At 43.3% G+C, this 27,216-nt stretch overlaps 1 protein-coding gene across 1 annotated transcript in view; it reads right to left on the reverse strand.

Annotated features, from left to right (window-relative positions):
- Positions 1–3,630, reverse strand: part of RYR3 (ryanodine receptor 3) — a 361,967-nt gene extending 358,337 nt beyond the window's left edge. The window contains 2 exon segments of the mRNA XM_057721476.1: positions 69–82; positions 3,590–3,630. Coding sequence (XP_057577459.1) covers positions 69–82; positions 3,590–3,630 — 55 coding nt within the window.
- Between the last annotated feature and the right edge of the window lie 23,586 nt (positions 3,631–27,216).

The raw sequence follows: 27,216 nt of genomic DNA on the forward strand, positions 1-27,216 counted from the left end.
GAATCCACAATGACTCTCTACACTGTCCATAAAACAAATACAAATTACTTGAACTAGTATATGAGGACCTTCACTTTCCAACCTATCTTCCCAACTTCTTCCCAACAGATGTCCTTGGCCTTCTTTACCTCCATGCCCTTACTCACGCTGTCTCTAATTCTAAAGCTGCCGTGATTTGCCCTAATTTTCCATGTTCGTAGATTCCCTAGCCTCCCAAGCTCAGCTCAAATACCACATTCTCCATGAAGCCCAGGTCAGCTTGCCTCTCCTGCCGCACTTCCATAGCAATCATCACCATACTCTTCATACTAATTATTCATATGCATGCCTTATCCTTAGCTATGTTATATATTTGGAAATGGCTTGCATTTGCTGATCTCTGATTGTATAACAGGCACTGTGCTTTATACACAATAACCCATTTAAGTTTCACGTTAACACTATGATGCAGGTACTATTGTTATCTCCATGTGACAAATGAGGAGCCCCTATGCAGAGCAGTTATGTAACTTGCCCAAGGTCTCATGGTGGCAAGGGGTAGAGCCTGGTATCCAGTCTGGACAGTCTGTATCCATGCTCTCTTTCCCAACTTTTCTCAGCTGACTCTGTACCCCTTGAAGGTGGGACCCCCATCTGGTGCAAGTTTACACCTGTTGGAATACTCACAAGCATGGTGCCTTATACACATTACACACCCAACTGTAATTTACTGAATGGGTGTGTTTTCACCTTGTAACCCCAGTTAATTACAAACTCTGTTAGAGCAGAAGACTGCTTCCCCATCCAAGTGGGGAATATAATGTGTTTAGTAAAAGCATGTTGGCTGATTGGCATACGGAATTCAATTAGAAGAAGAGACTTCTCTACCTTCACATAACAATAGTTATTGTAGAAAGGGTCACTGCTTCACTGGTGAGTCAGAACCGAGTAATCTCATAAAAAGAGAACGGATATTGACATAAAGAAGTAATGGGGAGTGAGCAATAATGAGGCTTTGGAGTCCATTTCAAATTTTTTTAGTTTCTGTTGCTGTTATTATTATTACTGAGAATAATCACCATTCACTCTACACCAGACACTCTGTTGAAATTTCCCCCCAGATAATTTAACATCCATATCAACACAACCATTCTAAGAATCAGGAAACCAAACCTCTAAGGAATTAGCCAATTTTAATGACTGAACATTTAATGAACAGCCATTACGTGCCATCATGTTCCAAGATCTCAGTTTAATCCTTACAACCACCCTAGGGTAGGTACAAATATCCTCTCTATTCGTCAATAAAGCAGTTGAGGCAAAAAGAGGATAATTAATAGCATTGCATAGCATGGAAGTGACAGATTCTGACCTTGACCCTAGGATTACATAAATCAGGAGCCTGTCCTCTTTACCATGGTGCCAAACTGGCTCTCGACTCCAAGAGACTGACCTTAGCAATAGGTTTGGAACATGTCTTCCAGACTCTAAGGCCCATGGTCATGGTGTCGATAAAAATAGATACATGCCAGCCCTCCCACATGGCCATACAACTTTAAAAAGCAACCAAATCACAGAGCACAATGCCAGAGAGAACAGCCAGAGAACTTAAAATCAAATAAAACCAAATTTCCCTGTGCCCCAGGACTATGACAATGGAAGGAGTGAACATTATCTGCAAACTTGTAGCAGAGGAGGAGAAATGATTAAAATCCAAGGTGTATCATATATCAGCATCCCTGCAAGCTATGCGGTTCACGAACGCCAGCTATTCCTGTCATAGCTCCAGCCTGTGGTGATGTTGAGTGATAGTCCCTGAACAAGAATATACAGCCTTCGGCTCTTTGCTGAGATTTCATATTACCACAGGTCGCCTCTGACAAAGTAAAGTTCTTTCTGTATTCCGCTAGCTAAAGAACTTTGAACTTGAAAATGAATGGGGCTTAACTATACTATCCCTACTACTTCTTTCTTACACCCCAGCTCCCAGCCCAAGCGCCAGATGGTCCGTGCTTGCTATCTCAGAGTTGATGCCGGGGACACCTTGGCTCTCCCTCTTCTCTCTGGGTCATTTACAAAGGACTCTTTGGGACCAAATAAAATGTCTGACAGCCCTATTTAAGGTAGATCACTGGGCAGCTGATGACAGCCCTATAGTTAGCTGTGCACATCACTGGTCCCGAGAAGCTCGTGAGCGGGAGCACGTGGGACATAGTGCAGTCCAGCAGATTTCATGGTCCACATTTAAGTGCAAATATGACTGGAGAGGACAATGCATAACCATTTATTGCTTTAAAAAAGAACATGTGGGTAGCCACTTATCTTGAACATCAGGCACTATTTTGGGAACTGATACAGTTAGAGCTACCTGCTAAATATATACATGGGTGACAGAGCTCATTCTCAGGCTTTACCCCAAAGCATCTCTTAAATGAAAAATAAGTGGGCAGTTGGGATGAGGAGACCATCCACAGATTATTTCACAAGGATTAATGGCACTGGCGGTCTGCTGTATGTTCTAGGTGTCAGTCATTTTAACTATTTGCTTCCTTAGATTCTAAGCTCCTTAGTGGCAGGAGGCTCTCATTTCCCTGTGAATCCTCAGTGCCTGGCACTGGGTAGAAAAGCACAAATATTTGTGAATTTAATGAAAGAATCATATATTTTGAAAGCAACTAATAATATTAACAAAATATGTATAAAAATTGCATCATAAAGAGACTTCTGCATTTTCTTACTTGCAGAGTCTAGAATGCCAATGTGGAAATAGGTGGAATTATATAAAAGGTTCTATGACACCCTGTTTGCTTCCACAATGGCCCTATGAGACCTACAAATATTCTTAATCCTATTTTAAAAATTATGAAGCTGAAGGTGATGACTGAGGGAGGAGATTAGCCCAATGTCCAACTGTAGAGGCTGACGTTATGTTGTGCCTCTAAGGATAACATTTCTAGGGGTTTGCTGTTGCTATTGTCTGTTTTGGTTTTAGTATGATTACACCTTTGGAACTCATTTTTCCAATCTGTCAAAAATTAGGAACGGCTCCTATCTCTGGTTCCTTACTACTCACTGGTTGTTGCAAAATTTAATAAAATGAAAATGCCAGGATCCCAAGAGACCAAGTTGATATACTTTATCATTCCTCCCTTTTTACAATACTTTCATCATTTGGCTCATAGGGTAGACTTTCTCTTTCTTTTCGCTTCTCTTCACTAGAAGCTCCTTCTCACGCTCCTTGGCTCCCAGACTATTCCTCAGAGTTCCCTTCTTTCCCTGAACTCCCCTCCCTAGTGATCTCATTTGGTTTCATGGCTTTAAAAACCCTCTGTAGTCATTAATATTAATGGCGCTCAAATTTGTATCACCAGCTTAAACGTCTCCTCTGAGCTCCAGACTTGTATCTCCAATTGCTGAATATGTCCTTCTCCTAATTATCTCCCTTGCATGCCCCGCCTGTGGTCTGTCTCAGGAGACGGCAGTTCCATTCTTTAGATGCTCAGGCAAAAGAAAAATCTTGAAGTCATACCGATTCCTCTTTTTTCTCACCTCACTTTCACACCAGCAACAAATCCTACCCATTCTACCTTCACAATACATCTGATAGGACCACCTTGCATCCTCTTCACCACCACCACCCAGTCACGCCATCACCTCTTGTCATGGTTACTACAATCACCTCTGAACTTATCCCCCACTCATATCTCTTTTCTACACAGTAGCCGGAGGAAGGCTTTTAATTGAGGTCATGTCTCTCCACTACTCAAAACTCGCAAGTGGCTTTCTGTCTCACTCAGGAAAAAGGCAGAATTCTCACTGTGGTCCTACGAGGTCCTAACATATGCTCAGCTGTCTGTGATAGCACTTCTATCACTCTTCTGATTGCTTAGTTTCAGCTGCACTGGCCTCCTTCTAGAAGCTCAAATTTTTGAAGTATATTCCTCCCCCCAACCCTTTGCACTGGCTGTTCTCTTTGCTCAGAATGTTCTTCTCCAGATCTCTGCAGGGCTCCTTCCCTCACTTCCTTTAAGTGTCTCCTCAGTGTCAGCTTATCAGAGAGGCTTCCCGATTATAAAATTACAATCCCATTCCCACTCTGCACTTCCCATCATTTTTTTAAATTAATTTATTTATTTAACTGGCTGTGTTGGGTCTTTTTTGCTGTGCACAGGCTTTCTTTAGTTGTGGTGAGCGGGGGCTACTCTTCGTTGTGGTGCGCAGGCTCCTCATTGCCGTTGCTTCTCTTGTTGCAGAGCATGGGCTCTAGGCACGTGGGCTTCAGTAGTTGCAGCACATGGGCTCAATAGTTGTGGCTCATGGGCTCTAAAGCTCAGGCTCAATAGTTGTGGCACATGGGCTTAGTTGCTCCACAGCACGTGGGATCTTCCTGGAGCAGGGATCGAACCTGTGTCCCCTGCATTGGCAGGTGGATTCTCAAACACTGTGCCACCTAGGAAGCCCCATCTTTCTTAATCTGCCTTCTTTCCCCACTAGCACTTACCACCTAAGAACATATACTTATTTGTTTCTTATCTCTTTCCTCCTTCATTAGAATGTAACCTCCATGGATACTGTATCTCTGATGCCTGAAACAGTGCCTGATACAAGGTAAGCACTCAGGCACCAAATAAAAGACTGGTGGTTTTATTTCCTATTAAATACAGTGCCTCCCAAAACTTATGAATTCATTACACCCTTTTATTCCTTTACAGGAAGCATGCAAACATTCCTTGGTCTCAGCTGGAATTGTTTACTTATGCTAAGGGCTGACAAACAAAAGAAGCAACCTACAGCCTACAGGGCCCTTTCTGCTCCAGCAGCTGGAAGGAGTGTCCTGTCTCCTCTTTATAACTTTTCCCATTGTCAAGAAGGCTGAATTTGAAGTCTGATGATACAGTTGACTGAGTCTCCCCCATGGCTTGGTCCCTTTGGAACTCACAGAGAAGAAGGCAAAGGGGAAAGCCTTCCCTGAGTTGATTAGGGAGCTCTGAAGGCAGTAGGGTTTACATATGCAATTCATTCCCTCAGAACAGGCTGCTATGCAAAGTGGAAGAATGCAGTGACCTATGACATCTGCTAGAAATAATGGTCAATTTATTTAAATTTTCGATTCTCACAGGATAGAAAAATAATGATCTAGTTGGTATCGAGGCAATTTCAGGCCCCACAGGAAGGCTTTTTGTTGTTGTTGTTTAATAAAATTGTACGTAGCTTGATATTTTGAATCCTCTCCCCCACAGCACACGAGTGACCACACCCGCGAGCACACACACACCCCTTCAATTTCTTTCTTCTTTAGGCACGTCAGCCAGGGTGAAGAGTGAGTGGGAAAGCTAGAACACTAAAACAAATCATGATGTTCAATGTCTAGCCTAAGAGAGAGCAAGGGTCAATAATAGTTATGGCAGGGAAATGTAGTCTCTGGATCTAACGTTGCTCTGAACCTAATCTTAAAAAGGTGGGAAATGTAAACTGGTACAGCCACTACGGAGAACAGCATGGAGGTTCGTTAAAAAACTAAAAATAGAACTACCATATGATCCTGCAATCCCACTCCTGAACATATATCCAGAGAAAATCGTAATTCGAAAAGATACATACACCCCAATGTTCATAGCAGTACTATTTACAACAGCCAGGACATGGAAGCAACCTAAACGTCCACTGACAGAGGAATGGATAAAGAAGATGTGGGGACATATATACAGTGAAACATTACTCAGCCATGAAAAGAATGAAATAAGGCCATTTGCAGAAACATGGATGGACCTAGAGATTATCATATTAAGTGAAGTAAGTCAGAGAAAGACAAATATCATACAGTATCACTTATATGTGGAATCTAAAGAAATGATACAAATGAATGTATTTACAAAATAGAAACAGACTCACATAGAAAACAAACTTATGGTTACCAAAGGGGAGAGCAGGGAAGGGATAAATTAGAAAGTTGGGATTAACACACACACTACTACATATAAAATACATAAACAACAAGGACCTACTGTATAGCATGGGGAACTATACTCAATATCCTGTAATAACCTATAATAGAAAAGAATCTGAAAAAGAATAGACATATATACAGGTATAACTGAATCACTTTGCTGTACACCTGAACTAATGGAATATTGTAAATCAACTATACTCCAATATAAAAAATTTTTAAATAAAAAGGAAGTTTGACCAGCACACTTCAACTTCCCATGTTTGTATAACTGCTGATGAGTTTGCAAGCCACCTCCATCTTGAGAAACCGTGAGCCCCCTAACCCCAGAAAGAGACAAAGAGCATCCAATTCTGACTCTGCCAACAACACTAATGAGACCTTGATGAACTGTGCAACGATACCTGCATTTTTATGTTATTACATCTATTCTTTTTTTTTTTTTAAGAGTAGTAGTGTTTTCTTTAATTTCTGTACTTTTCACATTTTGAAAAGGAACATACGTGTAAACTACTGGATATTAAGAAAAATATCCACAGCCTTAAAAGCCAGGAAGCAATCATTACCTCTGTGTAGGATTACAGATGACCCATTTTCTTTGCTTTTCTATATTTTTTTAAATAAATTTTTAATTACTTATGTATTTTATACATATTAGCATATATATGTCAACCCCAATCTCCCAATTCATCCCACCATCCGCCTACCCCTTCTCCCCTTGGTGTCCATACATTTGTTCTCTACATCTGTGTCTCTACTTCTGCTTTGCAAACTGGTTCACCTGTACCATTTTTCTAGACTTCACATATACATCTATTCTTTATTTTACGTCAGTTTCCTCTGCTTTTGTCATTGGTTCTGGGATCTTTGGCTTCTGACTTGAGGCATAATGCTATCCCTGGGCCATGTAATTCCCCCCTGACAGTCCACCCATCTTTAAGCCAGATCTTCTAACAATCCCTGAGACATAAACTAAGTATTGAGTTTCTCTCTGCTAGTATAAGATAGTGCTTCAGACAGCAAACTTTCTGGAATTTTCTCCCTTAAGATCTGTAGAAAAAGCAAACAAAACTAGAATACCCTACACGTAGGACACACTTGAATACTCTGTGTGTGAATAATCACTCCAACTTACTGACAGACGTTGTATCAGAAAGCAAGAACAAAGCATCCAGCAATTTCCATAACAGAACCTAATAGCTAGGGAACACTGTTCCTTTTTCAAAAAGGTTGCTTGATGAAGTCAGTAGGTTACAATGAAATTTATGGGCTGATATTCAGATGGCTAAGTCTTTGAAAATAGATCATTTAAAGGCAAAAGAAGTGTTTTCATAGTTTAATGGTGCATAAAGCCCTAAGAACTGTCCAGGGCTAGTTTCTTTAAAAAGTTATCCATTTCTTCCAGCTTACATACAGTCATTCAAGAAATATTTGTGTGCCTACTGCTGTACCAGACTCTGTTTCATGGCCTGAAATGGTGAATAAAGGCAAGGTATCTCTCCTCTTGGAGCCCCCAATCTAAGCAGATGACAATCTTGTCGTATAGATTGGCTCAGATGGGATTTAGCTGGCAGTGGTTTGCAAAGACAATGGTGTAATTCAGGACCAGAGGAATCTGAGTAAGACAGAAGAACACAGGAATGTTTGAGATACTTCTTTCTCTTCCCTGACACCTTTTCTGTCCAGACTGAGCTCCTGTGTATGTGTTTCTGTCAGAGGACTTACCCCATCCGTATTCTAACTCTTGAATTTCTTGTTGAAATCCCCTCTTATCAGATTCTTTTTTTCTTGCTTGGAAGGCAAGGATTACACCCTGCTCATGGCCATCTTGTTTGTGTGGTATCCCTAGCACCTACCATATGGCCAACATGTGGATGCTTGCTGAGTGAAAAATCATGAAGCTGGGGAGAAACAGTGGATCAGAAGAGTGGGTCAAAGCTGAGTAAAAAGCTGTAGACCAAGAGTACCTGAAAGTCAGGAATTGGAACCAGACACTGTTGGAGGTCATAAGACATCTCATGAAGAGACAGAGGACCCATGAAAGCTAAGCCAAGCCCGTTTCTACTCACAGGGACTCACCTTGACACATCCTCCTGGGTCAGGACTCGGTGTTTAGCTATCAGAGTCTAATCTGGGGTTAAAAGTCAGCTGTTGTGTGCAACAATTTCCCACACTTGATGGTTTCAATTCAGCGAGGCTCTTCCTATCACAAATCAGTGAATACACAGCACCGATGGAAGGTGTGTGCTAGCAGGCAAGTTAAATACAAGGAGAAGCCACCAGGCACAGGTTTAAAAACTTCGTATTTTATAAAATTTCAAAAATCTCATCACGTTAGTCATCACATTACGCGCAGGTACAGCCACTTGGGCATAGGCTCAGATGTCGTACGTAACGGCCTCCAGTCAGACGGTTATTGCTTTTGTTAATCCATTATTCATGAATTTATGAAGTATTCATTAATGCCTATTATACGCCACGCACTGCTAGGTCCTAAGACGACACAAATGTATCAGGGCTAGTAAGTGGGGATTTAAGTGTTGTTCTGTGTGACTCCAAAACCCACATTCTTCCCATTATATCAAGGCTCCTCGGTGAAGAAAGCATTTCAGTAACTTAACAACGGACGCCACTCCCACTCAGAAATGCTGTGTGCTCAATTGCTCACCTTACTGGGGGGTGTGGGTTGGGGGGAGGGTGGTTGCAGCTGGAAGACGTTCATGGAAGGGGAAACCATCTTTCTTAAATAAAATACAGACAGCCAATGGTTTCTTCATCTTAGTCCAGTGCAAATAGAACGTCAAGCCCCAGGGTCATTCTTTTTGCCCACACTCCACCCCGCCAGTCACTACGACACTGCTGCCCCTAAATCCTGCCTGGACTTAAGGAGTTTTTTTGTTGTCACTTTTTTTTTTTTTTTTTTTTAATTCCAGAGTGTACTACAGGCTTAGAAAATGCTAGTGTTCTTCTGCAGCAAAAGCCCTCAGCGTTCTTGGCCAAACCAAAATCTAATGAAATCCAATAAAATTAAAAGCATATGAGATGGGGTTATTTAATTTGCTTGCTTGATTCCTTTTGTTATATAGACTAGAATTTATTCCATATCCCTCAGATGAAAAAGAGAAAAAGCCATATTGCCTTTCTTTCTAAATATAGTAACGTCTGGCTCTGAATCTTGACTTGCAATAATTTCAATCTCAGTCATGTGCAGGGAAGCTTTCCCCTCCCCAGGGCTGTATAACAATCCCAGGAGAGTTATACAGTCCATAAAATTTGGAGCAAAAAGCAGCTGGTCCTGTGTCCATCAAGATTGCTCCCAAGATGCCCATTTTCCAAGCCTGTGTGGGCCATTTGCTGGCAGGGATCCAGTAGTTCTTTACCCTTCTTAGGCACAGAGACTGTGGTCCCCAAGGTCTTGGTGCTTCAGGATCAGCATCCCCATCGCCCTACCATCTCCTAGGTAGTATATGGACAAGACTGAAGGTCCCTGCTACCTATGAAGCCCCTGCCATGTCCTTCCTTCCAGCCTCCAAAGCAAGACTTTGCCAGGTTTGGCAACTTAGCCTCACCCTGTCCATGCCTCAGGACCCATCCCCTACTAGGACCACCCAAATTTTCACCTCTAAGAGACTTTGGGAAATAAAAGTCCTCAGGGCAAAAGGAAGCCCCAGATCTCAGGACACAAAGCCTAGCCTGTCTTGATGAGAAAGAAAAGAAAGAAAGAACTCATTTTCATTCTATATTTATTTTTCCCAAACTTTTCTCACTTGGATGAGTCAGCAGGAAAAATACAAACCTGCCCCTGCTGCAAAGCTGAGGTGCTCAAACACATGTGAACATGAGAATCACCTGGAGCACTTTTCAAATATGCTGATAGCGGGGTCCCACTCTGATCCAAATGATGGGAATCTCTGGGGAAGGGAGCTGGGTGCAAGTTTCCCCAAGTGACTGATGCACAGTGAGGGTGGAGAACTCCTTTCCAGACTCAGGTCAGAGGTGACAACTGGGGAAGTCAGAGGTGGCCAGCAGATACCCTGATACAAGTATGGAATCATAGGGGAAAATAAGTGAGTTCTGGATGTGATAAAAGGAAAATCCTGGGGGAAAGATCAGGTATCGTCATTTCCTTTTAATCAAGGACCCAAAAGCTAGGCCCACAGTTGGCCCAAGACCCTCCATTCACCAAAGGCTGTCATCTGCGTGTGTCTCATCAGGTGTGCTCCTCCAGAACTTAGCCTGATTCCTTTTTTCTCTTTTTTTTTGCTAGGTCTTTATAATGTTGCCTCTTGAGACACTTTCTCCCTGAGTACAGAGGACTAGCAAGATGATCTGCCAGCTACCAGCAAATCACCAGGAGAAACTAACATCTCACAGACTCCTCCAAAATGAGCGAATCATAAATTAACAGTGGGTCGAGATGTTTAAAACAGAAAGCTAGACAACCAAGCAGCAAGTGCTATATTGTTCTCACTGTACCTGACATTATCTGTGCCATGACACCTGGGGATCTTTCCTTTCCTTTCCCCAACCCACTCCCAAACCCCTCCTTGACAAGTATGAATGACTTTCTGATAACTTCAAGGAAGAGCAAGTAAAACCATTTTTAATGAATAACACTCTTTACATTCCCTAAAGAAACTAAAGTGCTTTGTAGCTAGGGACAACCGAGCCTCAAAATGTGTAAGGGAACTGTTCAGAGCTACCCAGTGGCCAGTCTCGAAAGAGAATCAAGTTCTCTCCACCCCTCCTCAACAACACATTTCCCTCTCAGTGACAGGAGTCAGGATATCTAAACAACGTTCCAAAGCTAATAGGCATCCATCTGTTTCTTTGGCATGTATTTTCTACCTGGAAATAGGGAAAGCAATGTCAGTCTTCTTTCCTAAAGGTGGGGAATATTTATGGTTGGGATCACACAATGCTAGATAATTTGTGTGACTTAGAAGTGAAAGTATTTCAAACAAACTTTTGAAATCACAGCTCATCTATTAGGTGGCTACACATGTGTTGAACACAAGCAGAATTCTGGTCACTGCAATATTTATGTTCCCAGGGATCAAGAACCTTTCCTTTAATAATTTTAGGTTGTATACCCTGGAGTTGACTTAGAGTGAAGCATCACTATCCACTGCTTTTATTTTTTATTTTTTTGGCTTTTTAAAAATTGAAGTATAGGTGGTTGGGAAATTAGGAGGTTGGGATTAACATATGCAAACCACTGTATATAAAATAGATAACCAACGAGGATCTACTGTATAGCACAGGGAACTCTAGTCAGTATTTTGTAATAACCTATAATGGAAGAGAATTGGAAGAAGAATATACTTATATATGTATGTATAATTGAATCGCTGTGCTGTCCACCTGAGACTAACACAATACTGTAAATCAACTATACTTCAATTACAAAATAAATAAGTTAGTAAAAGATGTTAGAAGGGATTAAGTATACTTCTGAAGAAAAAAACTGAAGTACAGGTGATTTACAATATTGTATAATGATTATTATTAGTTTTCTTTTTTATTCAGCAGATCAACGATACAGAAAGGCCCTGATTTTATCCTACAGTTGCAACTAATTGTAGGTCTTATGATTTTTGATTCAGCCTTGACCAACTAAAACTGCACAGAGCAGATCACACCAGCAACAGCGTAAAGCAGTATCCACCTCTACCAGCAAAATGCTAAGAAAGTGCTCATGAGCTCAATCCTCCTTGTGTTGCCACGATCGGGTTCTCCAGTGCGAATATCCCTCCAGACCAAGATAAGGCGAGGAAAAATGGTCTCCATAGAATCATAGCATGTTTAGAGGAGAAGCATCTCAGCAGCCATTGAATTCAAACTTCTTGGGAGTTCGTTCACACAAATGAGGGGGAAAATTCACACGCGAAGCACCAAAAAATAACAAAAACGTAATGAAAGATGTAATACTATTCTGCACACTTCACTTTCCAAATTAAAAACCTCCTCTGCCATGTGCTAGCATGCTCTGCCTATCCACAGTCAGTGCCTGTTAACTAGTTAATCCTCTTGCCATTCTGCGAGATCACTTCTTTAGGCTTTATTAGATTTAGCCTGAGGAATTCCAAAGAGAATGGAAATTTATTATTCATCTGCAAGTAGGGAACGATTGATATATGGAAGATGGTAACCATCTGTTACCTACTGAGGTCAGAATGAGACAGGCGAGCCCGAAAGATATAGCAGAAAAGACTGAAATGAGATATGAGGAAGGCCTTACGGAAAGTGAGGGTTAAACAGGACCATAAATTATCAAGATTGGATTACATTTATTTACAAACCGAACACAGAACGATCTCTTCTGGGAGTGTTTCAAGCATCTTGTGATTGGAATTCTGTAAGAACACAACTCTGCGGAAATAGCCATTAAAAGAAGATTATTTTTGGTCGATTTACCCAATTTTAGCATCTTGATACTCATGTACTAGAGGATGTGAGTGCCATGAATGCATAAACTGTGTTTAATTCTCCCTCTCCTCTGTTTAGCATAGCATTATGTGCAAATAAATAGGCAATAAAGTATTTTTCCTGCTCTTTGTTTAACAAGGTAGACAGTTGTGCCTAATACTTTTGTCTAGAACCAACATCCAGAAACCAGGATTCCTGGCGTCTATCCGCGTGACAATGTGACAAAGCCTCATCCGTTTATTCAACGATGCGTGATATTATCTCCGCTCCTGCAGCCAGTTGCTGTCACTTCAGGTCACCAGGAACCTGCAATCTGTCATATCCAGGGGATCTTTTCTGACTTTGTCTTTCTTGACCTATGTGGCCACAGGCACTGCAAATCTCCCCATTTTTCTGGAAACGTATTCTCTCTTGGCTTCTAACGCAACACATGACTCTCCTAGCGCATTCCCATCATCTCACCTCTCATTCAGCCTCTCTCACGCTCTGTCCTCAAGCTTCCGTCTGCTCGTACTATTCACAAAGTGACCCCACCTAAGTCACTGGTTTCAACTCACACCTCCTTCACTTACAACTCCTCAATCTCTCCCGTCTGTGCCCAGGCCCCTATGTTAGAATGAAGGCCGCTGGTCATCTCCATTTGGATGTCCCTGATGCTCTGCAAGTCGATTCCTCCAAAACATGTCATTACCCTTCCCTCCCCAGACTTGTTCCTTCTACACTCCCTCTATGGGCAACGGGTCCCATCACTCACCCACACGCCCATGGCAGGAGGCTGGACGTCATCCACAGCTCCTCTCTCTCGCATAGCCAGTGAGAATTTCCTTTCCTTCTCCCCTCCTCTCCATTCCTACTGCTCCTGCTCTGGTTTAGGCCCCCAGGATCACAGTAGCTTCTTTACCGAGCCTGGCCTTCTGCTCCACTCCCTTCCATCAATCCTGCACGCTCCTGACAGACTGACATCCCCAGAAGGCATATCTGAGCAGCTCACTCCATTGCTTAAACCTCTCCAGTGGTTTCCCCGTGACTTTCGTCTTCCTCCTCCTCACCTGGCTTCTGCCCTCTTGTCCACAGCCTCAGTCCCCACCCCTCTGAGCTACTACCCCTCCCTCAAAGGCTAAATTCCAGCCCCCTGGAGCTACTATTGAAGTGCCGTGCTTTCCTCTCACCTCTGAGCCTTTGCACATGGTATTCGACTGGCCTAGGACACCTGTCTCCATCACACTCCCTATTTTCTAAGACTTACGATACACATCATCCCATCTGCAAAGACCCACCATTGTCTTCCACAGTACTCCCTGCACACCTCTGGCCGTGCGTTTATTACCTTGCACCCTAACTGCAGTTTCGTCTGCCTCCCTCTGCTGCCTCCACGATCCCTGATGATGGGGACTACGTCCGACTCAGCGGTGTGCCTAGAACGAGACCCTGCATGGAGGAGGTGCCCAGTAAATGCCGCATGAATGGAGGATGAGCTTAGCTGGCCCGGGATCTTAACCTCACAGCCTCTTATACCAATACAGTCACTGCTTAATTTCTAGTTTGTATTTGTTAAGCCAAGCCACCGGAGGGGAATGTGGGTGGAAAGAAAAGGCCAACATTACATGCAATGGAGTAGCAGGCTGGTTGAAACAGTCCCAGGAGCAGGTGCCACAACGGCCGTCTCTGGCTGGTTACTCCGGTTTGAGAGCCTCAGCAGCAGTGTGGCTCCTTATTTCTTAGCCCTCAAGTCTTCTCTTCACTGGCAGCTCCTGGTGTCAGGAGCCATGGTTTTCAGTCCTCCAGTGTCATCACAGGACTTTGCCAAGGGAAGCCCCGCCTCAGAAAGAACTAAAGGAACAGACCAGCAGGATGTCCTCCAGCCTTAGTTGAATCCCCACTGTGCCTGTTGTTGAGGTTTTGAGTGATTGCCAACTTTCAGGGGCAATTCCATTCCCCCCAAGCCTCAGCCCAACAAGAACCCAGCAACCTCCTGGTTCAACATGAGCCCACCACTTACCTACGAATCCTCAGAAAGAACCCAATGGAAAGGAAAGCCTGTGCCTAACTCACTGTGCCTCTCAACTGTGTCAAAGAGTTCCTCACTGTCCTACATGTCAGTTCCTTTGTTTGTGCGTGAGTGAACCCTATGTTTGCCCCTCTGAAGCTAATACTTCCTTTAGAAACAACGTCCTTGCTGCTTTTGTGCTTTTGATTTTTAAAAAGTCATAAACTAAAACCTGTGTGTTGACTATTGCAGAAACACAAGGACAATGCAATACCACCTGTTTATTTTCCAAGTATAATAAGTTTGTGGTAGAATGGCATAGTCAACATTTGCATACAGATGTACACTTTTAGGGAGGCTAAACTGTCGCTCTTTATGCTATACCAGTTGGTCTTTTCTGCATTAAACCTACAGAATTATCATATGTCCCTCTTTAGATTTCTGCTTTTTTATGGAAGTAATCAATATATAGGATTTTCTCGCCCAGGCAATCATGGAAGCAGATGTTCTCTCTTTCTACCATGTGTAATGCCAGAGTTTTATGGGAGATGGCTCTAGAGGAGGAATATATAAAAATTTCCACACAGTTAAAGGTAACCACTAGCAAAGCTGGAAAAAGCTTGTGGAATCCACTGTATCTGGGCCAGGATGAGAGAAAATGCCGAAAAGCCTTCTAAAGAATAGTAGTTAAAATTTATTTGTCCACCAGTCTTGCTTTAAGATGGCACTTAGGCTTCTCAACTTTCTTGCATTTCAGTTGACAAATAGATGTTTTAATAAAGGTCTTGGTTTATTTAGAGCTTAGAGATACAACTTGTTGCTTCACTAGATTCCTTTCTGAAGCTATAAGCTATAATTTCATTTGCTGCCCCTAAGAAGAAAATCCTAGTTTCAACAGCAGCAAACCTCACTGGTGTCTTTGGAGAGGGAAAAAGAGCCAGAGTGCTGTGGGCCTTGCCACTCTGAAGATTTTATCTGACAAGTTACACATTCAGAGAGAGAGAAAACGTCCACTGGCAGGAACATATGGCTGTAGGTTTTTATGTAATTATGGTTAAAGCATTAGGATGTTTTGCAAGTCTGTCTTGCGCATTGATTGATTTTGCTACTTCAATTTTCATATAAAATCCATTACAGTAGAGTGGTGACGAGTACCAGGCTCTGAAAATCAGACTAGCTGGGTTGGTATCTTATCTCTGAATCTAGCCATGTGGTCTTTGGCAAACTTTATTACCTTCTTGCCTCAATTTTTTTGGTTGTGAAATGGGAATAATAAATATTTCTTCAGGCATCATGTGGGATGAAATGAGCAAATATAAAACTTCTGAAATTATACTTGCACACAACGAGCATTCCACAGATAATGGTATTTTGTTAATATTGGTACCATGTTTTATTAAGAAACCCTTTAAAATAACCAACACTTAATGGCCTATGTCCCCTTAGGACAATAGAAGAGACTGATCTTCACAGACACATAATTAGTGACTCCAAAGATACAACCATGGTTTAGAAGGAGAAATTGGGCTGATTCTGGGGTTTTTTGGTTGCTTTTTTGACAACTGAGATGCGACTTTAAACCTAAACAACGTAAAATCCCCCCAACAGATTACTGACCCAAACCTGCAATATCGGTCATGCTTTTGGAAGCTGTAAATGAAATGAGAAACATCCTGCTTCTGCCCGGCAGTGAAGTGCCAGCCCTCTGAGTCATCACCGGGACTGACCAGACAGCAAGTAACAACCCGCTCCGGACCCCATAACCAAGTTTGGCTGTCCACTCCCAGTACGACTGGGATCTTTTCCATTCTTTGAAACCAGTTCTAAGAGACAAATAAACATGCCCTGGACCACACAGTTCTCCTCCACTCTCAAGTTCTAGTTGGTTGCTGGAGTACAGAGGCATTTTCCTGTCCTTCAACCAGACTTTCAGTGCCCTAGACAGGTTGATTAAGTCTGTGACAGCAGATGTAACAGAAGAAACACCAAAATGAAATTCCCAAGTCCCTGGTTTGAGTGCTGATTAGATGACTCACTGGCTGCGTGGCTCTGGGTAAGTCCTCACTTCTATGAGCCTTATTTAGAAAATAAAGTTAATAATGCCCAAGTCAAAGACGACTGTGAGAAGTAACATAATCGTGTATGCAGGAAACATAACAAATATTAGTGACCCCTATTTGCAGCCTTCAACTTTATATGTTAGTCTGCCAATTTGCCTGGGGCCCTATCATCCTTGCTATGTAACCCCCAAGCTCCCCTCTGGACTTGACCTCTGGCCTCTAGATCTTCTGGGTTCTCTTCCATTCAGTGAAGTTCCAGCCGGCCGCTACACATCCCACAGACGAATTAATAATCCTGGAGTTAACAGAGCTTGTCTGCCTCACTAACATGATGGTATATTCTTCCCAGTTTTTTGTTTTTTTTAAATTTGGGCTCCTTTTTCTTGACAATCCTGACACCTTCTAACAGAGCTGCACAGCCAGTTTTTCATGGTTTTTTCATCCAGTTTATATATGGGAGGCTCTACCAGGCAAACGGGAACTGTTACTATCCTGAAAGATGCACGAGGGTGAAAAAGGGAGAGAGAGGAGATTAGCATACAGGATTGAACAGATGTAATGACTGACAGCCCTTGTTCTCTGCTGGGGAAAAGAAGAAGAAAGCCACTGTTTACTGAGCACCAGTTCTGTGCTAGGCACTTTGTAAGTAGCACCTCATCAATACTGATGATACCCTCATATGCATTTCACAGAGGAGAAAACTAATAAGGCTCTGAATTCATATCATTTACCCAAAGCCACCCAGTGGAAGAGATGAAATGACAATCCAGGTCTGCTGGGGTGGGGGTAGGGGAAGGAGAGAAATAGGTGAGGGAGATTAAGAGGTACAAACTTCCAGTTACAAAAGAAAAGCATCATGGGTATGAAATGTACAATGTGGGGAGTTGGAAGAAAAAAAAAAAGAATCCAGGTCTGCTGGAAGGGATCAGGGAAAAGTCACCTCATCTTTATGTTGCCTCTGCCCATGCTGGGTTGCTTCAGCAGGCCCTGGAACTCCTGAGCTGGAAAGTCACTAAACATGCCTCCCACCCCAGAGCAGGGCAGTGAGGAGCACCCAGCGTAAGAGACACACAGTATTGCTCTGTTTCCTGTGGTCCAGAGCACATGCCCTGGAAGGCTTTTCTCTCCTGGCACCTACAGGTGGACACGAATTGGGCATGACCAAAATCTGTTTACTGGAGGAGAGGATCAGGGAGCCAGAGCTGATGCTTCTGCAAAGATAAGGATCCTGCAGACCCTGCAGTCTAAACAAAGGCTACGTATATCATCTGCAGGCTGACACTGTATTTAAACAAACAAACAAACAAGACCAGGAAGTGCTAGAGCTCTGTCGGGTAATAGACAGGGTCACTCTGGTCCAAACGATTTCATCTCAGCACTCCGGGCTCTGTAAACTGCAGTGCAGAAACATCTGACTTGGCGCGACCTGACATGAAGGCAGGAGACATGCCTTTGCTGCACGCAAAGCTATAGCATGTGGCTTAGGGTTTGGTGGCACCCAGTCCCTCCCCTCTCTCCTCCTAGCCTGAGGAATCAATTATGTATTAGAAACTCATGATCAGGCTCTTGTTTTCCCAAATCAAGTGCAGCCAATAGACTCAAGAGCTAATTAGTTAGCAGGATGGTTTTTTTTGTGTGTGTGAGAAGGGCACTGGAGAATCTCAGACTCTTGGTCAGACCTATTGGGTGAGGCCATGCAGGTGAGTGATGCTCTGGGCATCCTTCCATTAAGGGGGGATTCCTGCTAAGGTGTCAACAGAATTAGCTCCGTGCTGCTGACTTATTTCCTAAGTCTCAATGCTTCAGTCACAGGAAGGCAGGGGACAGGGGATTGAGATGGAGAGAGAACTCCTACATAGTTTGCTCTCTACTAGGGAACAATAGGACTGCCCATAAGGAAAAATTAAGAATATGTTTACGTTTTCTTTGGGGTACTCTTCCACCTCATTCAAACTCTATTCCACTGCCCTGACAGCCCTTTATCTCTCTCCTTCCAAAATGTCAGGGTCTTCAACACTTCCCTCCGGCTGAATACCTTCCTTTCACACCAGCACGGGCTCACAGTCTTTGGAGCAAAGAGATCCACGCTTCAAAGTTACTGACCTCCTACACACTTTGTCAAAACTTCCAGGCTCGTGATGTTATCACAAAAAGATTAAACTTTTGGGAACTGTCAGGGTTTTTCCAGGTTTCATTATGGCATCTGTGTTATTTTTATAGGCAGTATGGGACTACACATGGCACTCTTACATTTTAAAGTTTATTACCAGGAGCACAAATGTATTTCTGTAATGTGTTCAATATCCTGCCCTCCCACTACGATATGCCGCGGGCAGGCTCTCAGATGGCCTCCATGGATCCCCACCCTCCTGGGTTCACACTCTGTGTAATCCCCACCCCTTGAGTGTAGCTAGACCTGGGGACTTCCTCCTGATGAAAAGAATGCAGCAAAATGGTGTGACATCACTTCCAAGATTAGGTTACATAGAGACCATGTCTTCCGTTTCGTGTCCTCTCTTGCTGTCTCTGGTAGATGTCCAGCGCCTCACAGGGAGGTCCACATGGTCAAGAACTGCTATCTCTGGCCAATAGCCAGCAAAGATCAGAGGCTGCTAATAGCCAGGTAAGTCATCATGGAAGTACCTCCTCCCCTAGTAGAACCCTGAGATGCCTATGGCCTGTGAGATACCTTGAACCAGAGGACCTAGCTAAGCCACATCCAGATTCCTGACACATAGAAACGGAGCGATCATAAATGTTTGTTGTTTGAAGCCAGTAAGTTTGGGGGTAACATGTTATGCAGCAGCAGATAACTATTTTGTATATCAGATGTTCTGAGCACTGAAACTCTCCCCAGGACATTCTTCTCAGACAACATGTATCACAGATACCTGACATTTGTACTACACTTCCCTCTTGGAACCTGTGGATGGTACAGAGAATCGATCACCCCACACCCCAGGCAGCCCCTTCCAATCAATCAGAACGGACCACCAAGACAAACACATTTGTCCTCAGGAGCTGACTGTATGAGAAGAGTGCCATCACCTGTCATCCCCTGTCACCTAACGAGGCCCAGAATCTCCTTCCCACGGCCTCGGTTCCCTCACTCTGTCTTTGATTTTCTTTAGGAGCCCAACTGCACTGAAACAAAGAATTGATTTGCGAATAAATCTCACCTTTGCTCTATCAGCTAAAGGCCCCTCATGACTTTGTCATGGTCTGTGGAAACTGCTGTCTATGATTGGTATGTTATGTACATTTCCTTATTTCATTAGTGTTCAGTCACCTTCAAATCTTACTGTCAAAGCTTTTCCTTTGTTCCCTTCTTTAGAAATATTTATCCATTTGTCTAAGAAGTCTGCAACAGTCTCCCCTGATGAGTGTGTTTTGTAAGTCACATAGAAACATGAATAAAGGAGTCACATCTTTAAGACTTTCAAGATTCTTTTCTTGTTCAACCAGAGTATCTTTTCATTGGTAGACTGGGCTGCCTCAGAGTCTTACCTACTCTCAGTCCCAATTAAACATTATTTGTATCTAGAAAATGAGGACAAGAAAAAGCAATCAGGGAGCTCAAACCTTTCCTTCTAAGTGAGATATGGCAGGATGGGGAACTGCCTCCGCACTTGCTTGTGTCTGGCAGCTGGACAGGCTTCTGCTTCCCCGAGAGGGGCTGCTCATGACTGGGTGCCCCTCAGTGGAAGACTCAGCCACCTCAAGGCACTGGGAACCAAGACATGGTGAGCAGTGGGAACCTGAGACCAGCTTAGCACAAGACACAGTCTCTCCAGGACCAGCTTTGCGCTATTTAATTTCACTGTCGAAGAATGCTATAGTGAAGGTCCATTTTGTATCTATTAAATTGAGGTAGGAGATAGATGGGCTCCAGGCTAGGCATTTACAACTGGCCTCCCGTTTACATCTCATGAGGCAGAGAAGATGAGCTCCAGGCCGGACATTCATTACCAGCCCCGTTTACATTTCCCGAGGCAAGAGACAAACAGGCTCCAGGACTACATATTTATGACCGGACTCTATGTCTACATTTTGATATCTGCACTTTGATATAAGAAACAGCAACAGGAATAGGGTAGGTAACCAGACACTGGACACTCTTATGGCAGGGACAGAGAGGGGCTAACCCCTGGGAAGAGATCAGGAGGTCTACACCCCCCATCCTTGGGACAAGGGAGACATTACACTTGCACAGAAAGGCTCCTTGGGGGTCAAAAAGGAGGGGGCACCACCCCATAATATGTCATGCTAAGCCTTTTCCATAGGCCTCCGGGCTGAAATCCATCTTGGAAAAAAGATGTGCATGCATGATGGGGAGGGTCCTAGGACAGGTCAGGTGTGGAAAAAGAAACCAGATAATTGGTCAAAGGTAAACAAAGGCCCGGAAGAACTGCCCCACATAAATGACTTAACCGCCTCTTTACTGCCCTCCTCCTCATTAGGGGGGACGCCCACACCCTTTCTCTCCGGGTGTGCATCTCTGCCTTGCTCCTGTCTTAACTAAACAGTTTCTCTGTGTGCTCTCCCACTCGTTGTTATGCTATGTCTCTAATAATAAACTTTGTACCTGCTTTTACAGCTTTAGCCTCCGTGAGAAATGCACTTTTCACTGGGGGCAAGAGCCAGGGGAAAATAGCTTCTAGCCTCCAGCCCTTGCTGGTCTGGTGGCTAGGACTCCTGGTTTCCATCCAGGCTACCCAGGTTCATTTCCTGGGCAGGGAATTAAGATCTCTCTTCACACCACTGCTTACTGCTGCCTCACTGAGATCAAAACTACTAAGTTTTTTTTTTTACTTTATTTTTTTATTATCATTTTTTAACATACAATAAACTGCATATATTTAGAGTGTACTATTTGGTATCCCAATCTCCCAATTCATTCCCCCGCAACCCTCCCCACTTTCCCCACTTGGTGTCCATATGTTTGTTCTCTACATCTGTGTCTCTATTTCTGCCTTGCAAACCGGTTGATTTGTACCACTTCTCTATATTCCACATATATGTGTTAATATACAATATTTGTTTTTCTCTTTCTGACTCACTTCACTCTGTATGACAGTCTCTATGTCCACCCATGTCTCTACAAATGTCCCAATTTCATTCCTTTTTATAGCTGAGTAATATTCCATTGTATATATGTACCACAACTTCTTTATCCATTCATCTGTTGATGGACGTTTAGGTTGCTTCCATGTCCTGGCTATTGTAAATAGTGCTGCAATGAACACTGGAGTGCATGTGTGTTTTTGAATTATGGTGTTCTCTGGGTATATGCCCAGCAGTGGGATTGCTGGGTCATATGGTAGCAAAACTACTAAGTTTTAAAAATAACATATCTTTTATTATTATAGATCTACTACTTTCTAACTTGGGGATCTTGGGCAATTTACTTAATTCACTGAGCTTCCATTTCCACATGCTCAACTAGAGATTTTCTAGGGTCTATCATATGGTGCGTGCACACTAAATGGTACATATTGTGATTATCATCTACTGAAGGAAATGACCAACAATAAGCTATCATCTAATCTTTAGAGCCATGCTGAACAACAGAACTTTCTGTGATGATGGAAACGTTCTACAATCTGTGCTATTCAAGATGGTAACCACTAGCCACATGTGGCTATTGAATACTTGAAATATGGTTAGCGTAACTGAGGAACTGAATTTTTAATTTTATTGTAGTTTATTCAAATTTAAATAGCTCCATATGGCCAGTGGCTACCGTATTGGACATGCAGCTTTAGAGGAATAACTTATTTCCGAATCAGCCTGTCATTCTCACGTCCTTCCCACAGGAAGTGCAAGCAGACTGCCTGCACAGACCAGAGAGCACTGCAAAATATCACCTCCACCCCTTAAAGAGTCCAGGAGTGCAATACAGCTCAGAGGAGAGCACTTTGTGAATGGAGATGGGACGGAGAGGGAAGCCCTTTCAGGCAAAGAGAGTGCGTCTGACCTACAATAAACTGGATGTTCAGTTCCACTTGTTCTGAAGAACACTTGTCACTTTGTACCCAGTTATCATCACCATCATCTAGTCACCTTAATGGCTGCTGGCTGGATGAAGTCAGGGGCTTCTCTGTGTCAGACTAATGAGATCATGAGAATTTAAAGTAATTAATACCAAGTCCCAAGTAACGAACACTACATGAAATGTCAGCTGCCTTCAAGCTAATACTAACACCTGTACATATTTCACTTTCTTATGGATCAAGCACTTATAAGTCAGGCTAAACACTAGAATACAAAATGGAACACAGTTCTTGACCTCATTTCTCTCACTCTAATCAAAGTTAGAGGAGCAAGTAAAGAGTTGTGTAGGATGAGAAGTACCATATGGCATCATGAAGAGTCCGTTATCAACTGCAGATGATGGAAACAGAGTAGAAAAGCTTTCTCAGAGCAGGAGGCTATTGAGCAGGGTTGTGAAGGCATCTGAGAACTTGCCTCATCAGAGTATGTAAGGGAAGGGGGGTGCTCCTGGCAGAGAAGAAGCACGTGCAGAGCCTGACACCTTTGAGAAGCATCAGTAGTTCATGACCGACACTCAAGGGCCAAATCGGGGAGGAATACAGAAAAGTAAGTGCGATTAGAACTTAAAAGGTTATCCTAAGTAGTTTTAGATTTTTTCTTAGAAAATGGGAAACCACTCAAGGATATCAAATAGGATAAGAACAAGATTTGTGTATTAGATTACTGTGAACGTCAGGTGGGAGATGGACTGGTTGCAGGGCATGGGTGGGGGATCAATTAGAAGACACCTGCACTGGGGCTTCCGGGTGGTGCAGTGTTTAAGAATCTGCCTGCCAATGCAGGGGACAGGGGTTTGAACCTTGGGCCAGGAAGATCCCACATGCCGTGGAGCAACTAAGCTCATGTGCCACAACTACTGAGCCTGTGCTCTAGAGCCCACAGGCTACAACTCCTGAGCCCACATGCCGCCAGTACTGAAGCCCATGCGCCTAGAGCCTGTGCTCCACAACGAGAAGCCACCGCAACGAGAAGCCCGAGCACCACAATGAAGAGTAGCCCCCACTTCCTGCAACTAGAGAAAGCCCACGTGCAGCAGCAAACACCCAGTGCAGCCAATAAATAATTATTTTTTTAAAAGAAGAAGAAGAAGACACCTGCACTGGAGCAAGAGACAGGGGAGGGTGTGTGTGGAAGGGAAGGAGCAGAAACGGGGAATCCACAATGGCTAACAACTGTTGGTTTTCTTTCTTTCTTTTTTTTAATAGAAAGGATGGAACTACACCAGAGTGAGTTTTATGGTGGGGAAGGAGTTTTATAAGATTGAAATACTGTAATGGCTTTAACTGTGTTCCCCAAAATCCGTATGTTGAGGTCCTAACCTCATTACCTCAGAATTCAACTGCGTTTAGAGATAACCAGCCTCATGATGGTGTTTAATCTTAATCACATCAGGATTAAAGACAGATTAAGGTTAAACATGGTCATTAGGCTGGTCCCCAATCCAATATGACTGGTCTCCTCAACAGAAGAGGAGATTCAGACACAGGCACAGAGGGAAGGCCATGAAGACACTGGATAGAGACAGCCATCCATGAGCTAAGGAGAGAGGCCTCAGGAGAAACCAATCTTGCTGACACCTTGATCTCAGACTTCAACTCCAGAACTGTGAGAAAATACACTTCTTTCTTTAAGCCACTTGGTCTATGGTATTTTGTTACAGCCGTCCTAGCAAACTAATACAAATATATTTGTTCTATTTTTATAACAATATCTACCCATATAAAGAGATGTTGGTGTTTATTCTAAAGCTTCCATACCGGGGAGGGAAAAGCTCAGTTTTCCTATGTCTTCAACTTGGAAAATCTTTTACCCTCATCTCTTTTGCCTGGTTCTCATGAGAACACTAATTTGAGCAAGAGAAGAGGAAAACAGAAGTTCGGCCAATAGTAATAAAAGGCATTTTCTCCAGATCATGGAAAAAGATAGGTTTTTAGTTCCCATTCTAAAACTTTCTCATGTAGAAAATAAATATGAGGGGTGGGAATATTCTTAAGAAATTGCCTCCACTATCCTCAGGACTTTGGACACTGAAGCCGTTCCTGAGAGTTCACGTACAGGCTTAAGGGAAGCAAATCTCCTCCTCAGGTGCCTCAGGTCCCAGAACCTTTAGAGTCTTAAGGCTCATCTTTGCTATCTAATTTAAAGCACTTCTACTGTTATTTACGACGGTACAAAAAATGACATCAATCTTCCTCTTTGGCTATAAAATGTATAATCCAGTATCCCAGTACAAAATAAGGATCAATTATGTTGATTTTTTAACTTTCATCAAAATAAAAAATCATTCCATCAGAATGATATTTTAGCTTTTCCACCAAAATCGAAATGGAATTCTTCCCTTGAATTTCATCAAGTCTCAAAAGGGTTTTCATGTATGAACGTGTGTGTGTACTTATTCTTGTGGCAAAATGAGATAAGGAGAGGTGGGAACTGACATTCACATCTGAGACTGAAAAACAGAGGCAGCTTCTCAGCAATGTAGTATTTACCAAACCTAAGGCCTACCATGTGTCTGCCACATTTCCCAGGGGGGACCTCATTCAGGAAAAGTAAGATGTATTTCTTCACTTAGATGGCTTATAGGTATTTCAATGTGATTATACCCCAAACAGATCTTTTAATTACCTCTTGTGTCTTCCTCAGTACTGCAAATACCACCAAATCTTCATTTTCGATCCCACTCTCTCTCTTAACTCCCTCCCGTATCCAGTCCTTCCGCCGCTCCCATCACCATCACCTCCAAACCATACCCCGTTTTCCCACTTCTGGCATCCTCACTGCTGACTTCTCAGCCCAAGTTCTCATCACCTCTGCTCTGGCCACCACTGAAGCTTCTTAACTCAAACTTCCTGCTTCATTCTCCTCGGTCATCTTAGCAGTCAAATGCAATCTTCATAGAACTTAAGAGATCAAACCACTTCTCTGCTACAAACCTTCAGTATTGTCCAGGTTTCCTCAAGATTAATCCAAACACCTGATCGTCTCCTCCAAGGCCGGACGTGAGCTGCCTGTTGGCTTCATCTCTACCTCAACTACCATCACTGTCCCTCCAGGTCACCAGGACCCACTCACCCTGGCCTTATTTCAGTCCTTGAATGTGACAAGCCCTTCCCTTTCAGGGCTTCTGACCTTGCCATTCTTTCTGCCTGCCGTGCTCTTCTGCTAGTTTTAATATGTGGCGGCTCACTCAGCCCTCGGCTCTGAGCCTGGAACGGGATGCGGAGCCAGCCACTCTCTCGCACCACAGCTAATACACCGGAGACCTGCCACAATCTGCATGTATTAATGTGCTTTCTCGTTGTCTGTCTTCCCCACCAAAATGTAAGCATCCTGAGGGCAGGGCGGTCCTACGCTCACCACTGCGCCACCAGCACGGCCAGTGCTCGGTAAACAGCCACCAAACAAGAGAGACCCACAAGTAGGGACTGGGGCAATCTCACGTTGAATCCAGCATCAGGAGACACTTTTCCCTCATTGCCCTGCAGTTGAAATTAGCAAAATAAGAAATACTTCCAAACCTTCTCTTTTTCAGAAAGCAAATTAAAATGCAAATCGGCTTAATTGGAGGAGCTGCTGCTAAGAAAACTTCCGGCTCTAACAAGCTTCCCGCTCACAGAGCTGAATAATTAGTGTCAGCTACCTGTCTGGACTGAGTCTGTGATGGCCTCCCGGTCCCAGCTTTGAGCACAGACCCCGTTCGCAGGCCATGACAAAGAGCAAAATGCCCCCCAAATTGTATTATTGTGGGTCCCCACTTGGTTTTCCAGACTGAAATTTTTATTTCAAAAAACTGATAACCACAAAGCCCTCAGATTCATTTCAGGTGCACGGGGTACCCTGCAATGATCACCCCAATATAACCTACAGGGTATGGGAGAACTCAGCTTCGGGCAATGGCTACCTCCCCCAGGAACTGTGCTGTGTTGGGGTGGAACAGATTTTCAGGCTGTCTCACACAGAACCCCAGATGAACTGTCAACACGTAGGCTGAAGTCACCAAAGATAGCAGGAGCTAGATGAAGGCAGAAAACAAGAGGGAATTATAAGGGAAAATGTGACAGAGCACCCTGCCGCTGTGTGCAGGGGGCTGCGACATGGCCCATGAGTTCCCAAATGCACGAGCAAGATGGGCATGTTAACTGTGCCTGCTTCATCACTTCCAGACTCTGGGGTGCCCATGTCATATAAAACAAAAAAGGGCTTGACAACCTGACGCTGAACAACGTCACAACCTTCTTTACCATCTTAAGCAAGCAGCACTTTTGATATGATGTTGTCATGTTATTAGGGGCTGTTCACTAATTTCTCAGGGGGAAAAATGGGTTAACCTCTTTTTAAATAGATCATAAACTTTTTGCTTTATTAAACGGCCTCTATTGAACATAATTTAGCCCACTGTTAATCACTTAGGCTCATGGCAACTAAGTTAAATAATGATGCTGTGGCCTTCCTGTGCCAGGTGGCCTTCCTGAAGAGCCCCAGGGCAATACCCTTTGCTTGTTTCTGACTTGTTCCAGGGTTTGGTTCATTTTCTAGCTCTCCACTAGAAATGCCCTGCTTTTGTTTATTCAGTTTGTAATTCCCTCCTTTCTCCCACCTTCTACTGTGCTATGGTCTGGAAATCCTCATTAGCAAAACAATTAGAACTATCTAACTTAAGAACAAATGCCCTTTGGTTATGGTTTGGTGAGTGAATACATGCACTTAATGTTTTGGCTTTGTGACGTCCATTTTGGCTGTTCAGAGACCTCTGCTTGTTA

The sequence above is a fragment of the Hippopotamus amphibius genome, chromosome 2 (genome assembly GCF_030028045.1).
Source record: "Hippopotamus amphibius kiboko isolate mHipAmp2 chromosome 2, mHipAmp2.hap2, whole genome shotgun sequence".
Lineage (NCBI taxonomy): Eukaryota > Metazoa > Chordata > Mammalia > Artiodactyla > Hippopotamidae > Hippopotamus > Hippopotamus amphibius.